Here is a 12,307-nt window from a genome sequence, read left to right as displayed (position 1 = left end):
ACAGGGACTAAGATTTCATTTGGAACAATATGACCACCACTTTTTTGATATATTTTTAGAAATTTATACTAAAAAGTTGTAAAAAGCCATAATAAAACTATCCCAAACCAAGTCTACACAAACGTGCAAATGTAGAGAAAAAATGTTTTTATTCCCCAGATGAAATCATTTCTTAATAAAATTTGAAAATTGAAATTGAATAACCTTAAAAAAATAAAATAATCAAAAGGCAAAATATATAGAAGCCAATAAACCTTAAAAAACAAATTTCCAAAAAAAAAAAAAAAAGGCCTAAATGTTTTAGTCCGATGCCTTCACAATATTAATACATGAAGCACTGCTTTCTGTTCAACTCAACCAAATGTCTAAGTAGTGGTCGAAAACTTCTTAATAAGCATTAATTTCCTAATTTAGATCAATCAAATGAGCCATTTACAATATTGTTTTAAAATGCTCGGTGATCATAACGGGTTACATTATTAATCATAAAAACTCCTACAGATTGAAATTCAAAACTTTAACAGTTCCAAGTTTCATGAGCACAGATGCAGTACTGACTTGAATTAATAACGGATAAAATCAAAGTGGAGGATTAAGAGCCAACTCAATCTCCTCTAAAGACCGGCCCTTCGTCTCAACTACATTACCTACTATGTACAGAACAGCCAGGAGACAAACCGTTGAAAATCCCAAGTAGACAGTGCTTATACCAAACTTGTTCACAACACTCAAGAAGAAGAGACCAATAAAAAAGTTGGAAATCTGCAAGAGGAACAAAATCATTACTAAAATTTTAATGGTTCAGTAGGCGGACAGTCAAAACAAAGAAGGGAAAAAAAAAAGACCATATGATACAATACACAGTGATGTGCCGTGCAATAACAGGTCAAATAAAGTACTCTTTTCCCAGGGAATGACGGAAAAAGAGAAAAAACTATCACAACATCTCATGGATGACAAAGAGTCGCAATCTGTGATAAATATTAAGAAACTAGTTTTTGATGCAGGGCAAACGAGATCACTCATTAGATGCTGCTAACTTGGAGTGATAACAATAAACTTAAATTAAGAATTTAAGATAATTAATCAACTATGTAGTTGAATTCTTCAAATTGGAAAAAAAAAGTTTGTTTCTGAGAATCAAGGAGCCCGCCAATATATAGTCCTTAGATAAGTTTTTATAGAGGAAATTTTGATGTATTTCTTTGTGTGTTTCCCTATTTTCTATAGCACGTCATGCATTATTTATATCACATTGCTCAATAAGAAAAAGCTTTTGATCTCTAACGAAACTTGAGCTGTGTTAGTGCTACTAGCTTTCAGATTAATTTATGAATTAACCATATATAAGTTTTGCGAACCCTATCATATCTCTCTCCCTCTCTAAACTTGTTCTCCTACATCTCCACCAAATTCTTAAAGCTTTAAACCAGCCAACTCTTTTAAACTGAGCTATATCGCTTCCATAAAACCCTAACCCATGCTATCCACCTATTATTACAAATCCATACAAAAAAATTCATAAGTTTCTATCTACATATCCAATTAACTTAAAATTACCTTTGTTAATTAGCTAGCATCCCAAACCAATTTGGAGATCTCACCCAAAAATTCTAAACTAGTCAACATTTCACCACCTCTATATCAACCTTGAAACCTACTAAGCATCTTGCCTTCAACTGGTATGAAGGCCAAAAAAAATGAAAACTCAAAATATTTTGTCCTGAGAGGAAAAATCAGCAACTTAAAGAGATGCCAACAAATTCTTAAAGGCTCCATAATTTTAGCTTCTTTTGCATTAGAAGAATACATACGTGATTTGCATATTTATTAAACTAAAAAGGCTCAATAAAAAAATCTAAATTGTCTACAAAGAGGTTGAAACTTAAGTGGTCCATTCCGTCCCCTCACAAAAATTTTTTTAGTCAAGCATTACTCAAATCATCAAATATTACTTTGTTCCATCTTTACATCTTAACATTTTCATATTTGTAAAAGCACTTCACAATGTACCATATGTTTGTAATCATGCACCTGCTTACATCACTAAAGAAACACTACACTAAGCACAATATTAATAATTTTTTAGAATGGTTCAAACAATTAAATTTCTTTTAAGTTATATAACATGGATGACTATCAAAACCATTAACATATTTAAGCATAAAAGAAATTTTAAAATCTAGATATTGCAAGGGATAACCTAAACCCCATAACCTTAGTATACTTCTCTTATCTGTTAAAAGATCTCCTTAAACTTCCGACGGCAGGGAATTGGGAGAACTACAGTTTAGTATGTATGACAAAACTGACAAGATAGAATGAAAGGTTCAATTATATAGATGATTAAAAATTACTGAAATAATTTTGGTTAAACCAATAATATGGTCAAATAACTACACAAGATTTTGAAAATGACAGAGAACTTCCCCCAAACACACAGTTTGTAAGTCTTCAATTAAATGTCCTTAGCTCAACCATTGACACAACTACCTTTTATGCTTATCAAATGACTCGAGACCCTAATTTGATTTTAGTATCCATGTTAATATTACACATAAAATGTTTTCAGTCTAACATTTTGATCAACTCCCTAATATGAGGCTTGAAAAGATTTCTCTACTTGAAAAAGTTGATGCACCAATAACTTCTGAGAATCACATATTTGATCTGGCCTCAAATATTCAGCCTGACTTTTCTGATCTTAGTGGCGTCACTGGCGTATTGGATAAGACTTCTCTCCTTAAGAAGAATGGCACATCCTTGCCAGCTAAGAAAAATGTCTTAATATTAGATCCCCAACCTATTTAACATACATTTTAAGGAGTTCAATCACGTCTATCATATGACATATAATATGGCCTAGATCTTACTCCTAAACCTCCATTATTAAATTTGACTCGCTTGATTGAGCATCTTAAGCTGTAGCATGACATTAGTAGGTTGTTCTTGATGCCTCCTAATTTGATAAACAAGACTCATTAATCATTGTATGATACTGCTTTTTCATCAGCACTTCATCTACATAATCTTTGTGTTATGATTAGTTGATATAAGTTGTGATAACACTGTTGAAACTATTTGAAAATATTCACTTAAGAAGTATAATAACAATTATTAACTCATTCTCAATTCTCTGGATACGAATCCACCAAAAACTACGTGAATGTATAGCCTATTTGCTAGTTTTTTTCTCTTCGGATAAATTCTCTACTCAGATTTCCATCAGATATTATATCTTCCCATCTTAAGGGTTCATTTTGCATTCAGATTGGTAAACTAACCCACTGTCAAGAGATATATGTTCACTTCTTAAAATTAGTTTCATTATTAGTTATCTAACTACAAAAATTATATCAAAAAACACCTAAAGCTACAAAATACTCCACCACTCATATAGAGTATAGACACATATAAAGTAATGATCCTCATATCACCATAATACTTTTAACTCTATAGGAGCAGATCATCAAGTGAATGCGAGTTGTTGAAGGACAAGCAAGGAGGCCTCTCATTAGGTTAATCATTGAGGCCAAATTTTATGACAATTAGTTATAATTTTTTTCTTTGGAATTTGAGAGGTTGAACATGTGAATTTGAAGGAAACATTCTGAATGCAGAAAAAATTATTTTGGAACCATATCGAACAATTAACATTAAGAATTCAAGAGAAATAATCATAGGTTTAATTAATCTTTCAAACAGGGTGGTACAGTTAGTTTCCATAAACCGAGTGATCTTGAGAGGTCAACCAATGTGATACTTCAATGAATTTTTATGGAGGAAATTTTGGTGTATTTTCCTAAGGGTTTTTCTAATTTTTCTACAACACTTAACGCATTATTCAAGCCCCATTACTTCAATAAAAAATAGTTTTTGACCTCTTACAAAACCAATGTGCTACGAAGAGTTGATGCTCCATTGCTCCCACTCCCCTGACATATCCCCCACTCCCCTTAGATTGATTTGTCAATCAATCACAGTTAAGATTTGTTAATCCTAACATTAAGAATAATCTACATATCCACATATACAATTAACCTAAAATTATTTCTATTAGTTAGCTGGCATTCAAAACCTCTGATTTGAAGGTCCTCACCCTTTTCCATTAAAGAAAACTCATTCATTCACTGGACCACTATAAAAAAGTTACAACCATAAATCTACAAAACAATTCTAGACTAGTCGACATTTACCCTTAGTCTCCACCAACATTAACCTTTCCTCCACCTTCCCATCAGTTATAAAATACAATGGGCCAGAGTTATGACTCATTTAATAAGTTGTAACATCATCATCTATTTGAGTGCACATGTCAACCATAGAATTCCAAGATCAGACTATGCATGAATTGTCCTAGACAATTCACTTAGAGTTTTCGAGTTAGTGCCCAATGACGTCATGAGGGCCAACTTCACAATACGGGCATGCTACTAGATTTAAACAAATATCAACTAAACATTCTAACATCCATTCAGTGATCGAAAATCTTCAAACTGATAGCATATTAACATCTCTACCATACCACAACAAGAATACTAATCAAACATGTGACCACTCCATAGTCCATCCCACCAACATCTTACCAATACAATTACTTTGTCTTGCTAGCCTCATAAAGGCAAGTAAGAATGATTAGGGGGAAGCAACTAGGCTTCCACGTGAGTTGGATCTGCATCTTATTCTATACATAAACCTTGTAATGATGCATGAAAGACTTATGAACCTCCTATAATCTAGTTCCTCATCACTAAAAGAAGAAAGAAAACCTAGGCCCAAAAGCTTAAGAGTAACGATCAACCAATAAAAGGGAAGATTTCTCTTATTATTCCATTATTTGCTTCACCATTTCCTCTAACTCACACCTTTGCACCTTCCCTAAACCCCCAATGTCAGATAGCCTTGTTAGCCATATTCATTTTGATTGAGGTGCGGTGAGTAGGAAGAAAAATAAATTTGGTAACTACAGAGAATCATGTTCGTTCCTCTTTTGGTTACACCACAATAGGTTCTCTTGAACAGAAAAGACAAGAGGTCGAGTCAGGGCAAAAAAAAAAAGAAGGCCCAGATAGAGACTTGTGAAGATCCATTGATGTGAGCAAAACCAAGGAGAGTGGTATCTGCCTTTACTTTCATGATAGAGATCACGAAGGATAAAACTCATGTAGCAAAAAGAAGAGAGATCAAGAGTGATTATGATGCAACACAAAATTTTTGGACCAACTACGAGTCAGAACAAAAAGAAGACTAAACCCTATCCAAGAGCATGATGAAAAATATGAATTAAAATATTTATTTAGGATTACAATATTTATTTTATGTTATAATTTTTAATTTGTAAGACTTTTTGTGTGTTTTATTTTAATGAACTTATGCGAAAATTTTGAGAATTTAAATTTCATTTGAATTTGAAGTTCAGATTATGAGAAAATCCTGTGTTACTTCATAAGAAGTTGCATATTTGCATGAAAATTAAACAAAATGAACATCTTCCTTGCTTGGTCGATCAAGGCAACCTTCCTTTTCAAACGGCCTCCCCTCTCCCTCTCTACCTTTCCCTACTTTGCATAGTAGCATTAGGGTTTGTATTTGACCATTTATTTTGTTGATTTGATGAAGCGTTGATGTTTTGATTAAAAAAATGTAGTTTATTCAATGGAGGAAGCTTGATGGCAGGTAGGGGTATCAATTCGGGTCGGCGGGTCGGGTTCGGGTCGAACCCAACTTGACCCGTGTGTAAACGGGTGGTCAACCCGAACCCGACCTGTTTAGCTAAATGGGTCAAGAATCCTGACCCGAACCCGACCTGTACGGGTTGCCGGGTTGGCCCGACCAGACCCGCGGACCCGTTTGATTAAAAATGGGGCGAGACGGAGGCGGTGCCGGAGACGCTGGCTGCACAGAGGTTAGGCGATTAGCGGTCGCTGGTCCGTGCGGACAGGTGTCGCCGAAGGTCCGAAGTCAGGAAATGCCAGCGCGAGCCGGGGCCAGGGGGCTGAGGCGGTCCGGCGCCGGTGCGGACAGGCGTCACCGCGTCGTGACCCGTGCGGACTGCGGACGCCATGCGAGAGGCGAAGTTGCACGTCGGATTCGGACGCGGACAACTCGCCAGGCGACGTGACTCGTGACAGGTGACTGACGTCCGATTTGGAGTTTTGACTTTTGAGTTTTCGGCTTTTGAATCCCAAACCCACGCGGCCACGCGGGAAAAGAAAAAAAATGAGCGAGTTACCGAGACAATCCCGGGTCAATTTCGGGTTACCAGGTTGACCCAGACCCGACCCGTTTTTTAAACAGGTCAAAAGTTGAAACTCCAGCCCCGACCCGTTTGTTAAACGGGTTGACCCTAACCCGAATTTTTCGGGTCGGGTTCGGGTCGGGTTATCGGGTCGGGTCAATTATTGACACCCCTAATGGCAGGCCACATTCAAGGGATTTGTTGATCTCCACAATCAATCTCTTTGGTGAGTAATAGAGTTAATCTTATCATGTACAATCTTTCATGTTCTTATTGTATAATCTTAAATCTATCATCCCTTTAACTTGCCACATAATTTTCCTATTTTCATTAGACATCTTTTTTTCTTTCTCTCTCTCTCATCAAGTCAAACCAAGCTCTTTGGATCAAGAAAGAATCTTTGTACTTCCATGTCCCCATCACTTGCTATCAAAACCTAACTACACTTAAGTTCACAAGAGATTTGAGGTTTGATTACCACCAATATGCATCATGTAAAACATAGCTAAAAATCACTCCTATTGGCCATAAAAAGCATTCAAAAAAATGGAAACCAATCCATAATCCTAATTTCTAACATCACAATCATAATGCCAGCCCCACCGCCCCAACTATCCTACAACACCGAAAAACTGAGCCCCATCAATTCCAAACCACCAAAACTAACTACCTTTGGTTTAAAAAAAAAATTTCTTGCCATGATGCCTTTCCAAAATTAAATTTTGAAATCCAAATTAGTTCACACCAAAATAACTATAGATCCTTTACATAATCCTCAAATCCACAAACAAAAAGCCATAAAATATCTTTGACATAAAAACTAGACTTATTTTCTCGATTTTCTTCCTTCTACTTCCCATATGATATTCTAAATTCAAAGAGATTATTTCCTACAAAAAGAGAGAACAAGCATGAAGCCTATCTTAATTTAAAAAAAAAAAGCATGAAGCCTATCTACATAGAAAAAAACTAGCATCCCCTTATTCTTGGCCTCTGAGGTCAACTACATCAAATGGAAGTCAAAATTTCTTGCTTGATTGCTTCATTTCTCTAAATGAACTCCAACTACTTGCAACTTTAACAATTGGCACCTAATCAATTCATGAAAAAAATTAGCTCATATTCAAGATGGAGAAATCATCCTCGGTCATTCACGATCAAAAGCACACATTGTTTCGATTATGTTCTACAAACCAAGGCACATAACATTGCCTATGAGTTTGAATTAATTTCATAATGGCAAGATGCAATTATGCAATATTTTAAGTTTCATATTGCGGTAGTTCAACTTAGCTTTCTTTGATAACTTAGGCTTCGTTTGGTTACCCCGTACCTTTTATAAAAGGTAGTTTTAAAAGCATTGGTTGAGAGAATGAAGTTTTGTAATGAAGAAGCATATAACAAAAGCTTTTAAAAACAATAAAAAAATATTGTTTTGTAAAAGCATTTTTACAAAAATGTCACATTCAAACAACAATTCAAAAATAACTTTTCCACTTCGAGACGGAAAAGGCAAAGTTAACCATTCCAAACGAGGCCTTAGTGAAATTCAACAAAATACACATTTAGATGAATTTAAGCTTGCCATGATAATTGGTTGACTTTGTTGTAAGCAGCAAGATTTGCCTATTGTTTATAATTTGTAAATTTGACTGCAAAAGTTTTATATTAATGATGGGCATGTCCATTGATTAGATCTTTGCATTTCAAATATTATAACTTCTCATTTTAATCATGTATTCATTATTTAATCATAAACATTATTGAAATACATATCACCATGCCCTACCTCTGAACACACATAAGAACTTTCACATTCTTAGATTGGTGAAACAGCCTAGAAGACTACTTGATCATTATCCCTTACCTAATTTTCATAAAATTTTGTTTACTAAATCTATGTTAAAAGATTTTGCTAGATCATTTTTGCAAAGACTGTTAGACTGTATGAGAAAAATTTAGTAGCGAGAATGTGAGATCAAATAAGAAATTTACATATAACAAACATTTATTGAATAAATTACTTATTATCATAATGGACTATTATCAAATAAGATGACTCTTATTAAGCATATGTTTGATGCACTTTATGTGCAGAGGACAAAATTTTATTATAAATTAATAAACTAAAAATTAAAAGTAATAAGATATAGGAAAACGTGCCACACGTACTTTCCTGATGGATTTCTTCTACCCACATATTATAGGCAATCACTATATATTTTATTGAAGAATGAAAGTATATGAGAAAAAAAAGTTTCTTGACATTATTTTCATTAGGAAGAATAGGTTAACATTCCCTATGCATATATTTGCTCTAACAAGTCATCTTAGAAAAATTCAACAAGCTCCAACTAAGAAGCATGAATCCATCCACTTCAAAATCAAAATTTTGACAAAATCAATAGGGAAAATAAATAAATATTTTGAATTCTTAAAAAATTGTAACTAATCATTAATATCCTTATCACAATTATTTGGTGTTGATTTTACAAATCCTTGTCCACCATTTATTCTGATTGAGTATGGCATGAAGTGTTCAGCCCATTTGTGCAACTCTTTATCACTACTTCTATTCACCTTAACATCAGTCTTTACTTTCCTAATCTTTTTGTGGGCTCCAAAAATTCGGCACTGGCCTCCCCCGCTTGCTTTTTTCGGGGGTGTTTTAACGGATTAAGTTCCAGGGTAAATTTTGGAAAGCGGATGAGTTTGTAAATAAGATACTACCCAAAGATTTCGCCCTCATTTTACGAGGACTTTATGATCTAAGTTCTGGTTTCCTATAGGCGCAAGCCCCTATAGTTAATTACCCTACCAGGTAACGAGAGAGAACTTTTGATTAAGATTAGTCGTCAATCATATACATAAAAATAAGCAGTATCTGATGTATAGTAGCAGCATGCGTTTATGGATACTTGGAAGTTTGGTTGGAAATTTTAACATTAAAAAAATTGAAATTTCAGCATCTTGCACTTAAAACGGATGGTGAGTGATGGATGATGGACTCGATCAAGATCTCATGGTTCCGTCGTCCCAGGCCATCATGGTCCCTGATCTACTTAGTCAGAGGAGGTAGTCGACCCAACCTGACAGAAGGATCCTTGTCGGCAGCCATGGGTTGCTTCGTCCTAGGGTACCTTATAGACCTGGGGTGGATTTTATCTAAGGGGACAAATTTGAATCCAACTTAGCTAACAGAGGGCTTTGTGCCCTATCGATTATATCATATTAATTCATATCTCAAGGATTTGATGCCAATAAGAAACATATTGGCTCTGGCCATAACCGTAATTTAGTGGTGCTATTTGGCGGCAGAACCACTCGGTTCAGAGGGTCCCGAACCATAACCGTTTACCTGCAGTGCCATTTGGCGGCAAAACTGTTTGTTAGAAAACATGTACCACATCCTTATGACAGAAGATTATTTGAAAATAGATCCTAATGATATTTTTAACTAGGCATTAGCTCTATGTAAGCTGAAGTAAATTTCAATTTGTCCATCCCGGCAAACTATTGCGGAGGGTGGATGAATTTTGCTTTAAGGGTTTAACAGTTTAATTTCAATTTTAAATACTTGAATTTTGGAATATTTTTGGAAATTTGGATTTTCGGACATTTGAATGGCATTTTGAATTATTTGGAATGGACCCCTTCTGGTTGATTTGTATTCAACACGTTCATCGTCGGGGTGTTTAGGGTCATTTCCATTTGTGAATTGAACATTGTCGACTATGTCGAGCTGTCGACAGAGGATCAGGTTTTGTAGGCTTTATGACTTTGTTGATGAATTTCTTTTGTCATCGATTTTGAAAGTCTTATATGTACGTATAAAACAGATATTCCGATTGATGCCTTGACCATATATTTGTTTGATAATTTGAGTTGTGTCGACTTCTATCTATCCATATAAAATGATTGGGCTCGAATTACGTTCATTTATTGACTCGCGCAACATCCCTAGACGTCACGTGTGTATCCATAATACGCTCGTCGGGGCCCATGTGGGTGTATGATTACACATGCCCTTTTGTGTACCTATGTGCACATATATTACAATGCATGTGTGGGGCATTTTGGGATATTTGACGTCACTTGGTTGTACATGCAACCATTATTTGAATGCAGCATTCTATTTGGGAGCTCGTAGACAATTCTATCCACTTGTATACATGTTATGGATCCGGTGGCGTAGCGTCGTACTATGTTTAACGAAACCTTCGTTTGCTCAGGTATTTAACGACGATTGTGAGGTCCGATTGAGGCGGGCTACACACACAAGAGACAGGACACTTCGGCGCCGTTCGCAGACTACGACACTGTAGCAGGCGGCGTGGTTTGAGCAAGTTTTGCACAGGATTTGGGGATGGGCCACTAGATATTGCAGGTATTTAATGTATTATATATATTTTTATGATTTCATTTTGGTTATTAGTACAGGTCAAAACTTTCAAAATTAATTTTATTTACTCATCTTATTGGTGGGATAAAGGCTTGATGTTGTTGTTGTGGTTGTACTCATCTTATTGGCGGAACTTCTAGCTTTTTTAAGGCCCAAAATATGTAAATCTATTTTCTATTACCTTATCTTCAATAGATTCTACTCTCACCATCACTATATTATACTCAATTCTCAACTTATACTTCCTATGTTTGCTATGTATACATAACATTTTCATTTCTACCATACTAAACTTTGTTATCAATAACTTCTTCTTGCCCAACACTAAGATCCATCCAAGGCATCAAGTCTAGTTGCATCATATAAAATTTATATTTCTTTCCAATTTTTTTCTTATCACATAATATTCCTAGGAAATATCATTCTAATCACCTATCCTTAACTCTAAAAATTTTATAATCATCTACATCTCTATTCCTCCATAAAAAGATCCAAGGTTTAATTTTCACACATACGTATCAATTTAACTTTTAATAATATTAATTAATAATTATTATGTTATATACACTAAATTGCATAGCATATACTTGCCCTTTGTTCAGCTAACCAAAAACTTTTATCTTATAATATTTTCTCTCTGTGTTCAAACTTATCATTTAATTTAGTGAAGGTTTCATCAATTTAACATACTTTGTAAGTATCTCTAATTTAACAAAAGAATGTAGACTTAATATTAATCTTTGAACTAATCCTAGTATGATTGAAAACTTTTTTATCACAATGCAATTACTTAATTACTACTCAATGTTCCTTGGTACTTATCTATAATAACTTAAATATTGTGTACCAAATTAATTCTTGTGGTACTGGATTATATAGATTCTCAAGATAAATAAATATCATAAGAATATTTCTTTACTTTAAAATTTTATATTAATCATCTTAAACACCAAAATCTTTTTCGCACTTGACAGCCAGAAAGATTTAGTACTAATAAAGATTGTTTTTGCTTTTAGGGTGGTAACCCTGATTGCTTATGCTAAAAAAATTGAACAAGTTTCCACATGGAATTAAAATCTGTTCGAATACAGAATTCTGAAAGAATGTGAAAGAGATAGATCACCGAGAAACTCACCCAGTGCATACCCAAAGACAGCGCAACTGCCTTGGCTCTGATCCTGGAAGCAAATATTTCAGGGAGCAGAAGAGCTGGTACTGGTCCAGCACCAAGCGAAAAAGACAACACGTAGCTTTTGCAATGCACATAAATAGTCATTATCGGATGATGAACTTTGAGAAAATAAAACAGAAGGTGTAAAACTAAACGATGAAATGCATTGGCGTTATCATTGGGAAAATCTTGACTTACAGAACCGTCCCAAGAACAGCAAGTGTTCCAGAATATGGTGCCAGAACCTTCCATGTGAATGACAAGGAAAGAAGCAGCATTGAAGCAGCCTTGATGAAGAATAATGATTTATTTCAAAACAGAGAAATTACATAGTATCACAGAAAAATAAGACGTAATGGATCTAAGAAACTTTAGACAATGAAGCTGTAAGTTAATGTAGCATGATTATCGAAATACAAAGAAGCTCCTCATCATGGGGTGAAAACAATAGATTTCAGTGCAATTAATGAAACTACAAGAAAAGGAATGTGTCCTG

At 34.8% G+C, this 12,307-nt stretch overlaps 1 protein-coding gene across 1 annotated transcript in view; it reads right to left on the bottom strand.

The window, feature by feature from the left end:
* Nucleotides 1–322: 322 nt before the first annotated feature.
* LOC110092215 (plastidic glucose transporter 4) overlaps nucleotides 323–12,307 on the bottom strand; it is a 28,683-nt gene continuing 16,698 nt past the window's right edge. Inside the window, exons 11-13 of the mRNA XM_020816666.2 lie at nucleotides 12,010–12,098; nucleotides 11,776–11,890; nucleotides 323–762 (exon numbers count right to left, since the gene is read on the bottom strand). Coding sequence (XP_020672325.2) covers nucleotides 580–762; nucleotides 11,776–11,890; nucleotides 12,010–12,098 — 387 coding nt within the window. The 3' untranslated portion in view covers nucleotides 323–579. The remainder of the gene's footprint in view (nucleotides 763–11,775; nucleotides 11,891–12,009; nucleotides 12,099–12,307) is intronic.

Source organism: Dendrobium catenatum, unplaced genomic scaffold (genome assembly GCF_001605985.2).
Source record: "Dendrobium catenatum unplaced genomic scaffold, ASM160598v2 fragScaff_scaffold_1288, whole genome shotgun sequence".
Taxonomy (NCBI): domain Eukaryota; kingdom Viridiplantae; phylum Streptophyta; class Magnoliopsida; order Asparagales; family Orchidaceae; genus Dendrobium; species Dendrobium catenatum.
This window is presented reverse-complemented; position numbering and strand designations above follow the sequence as displayed.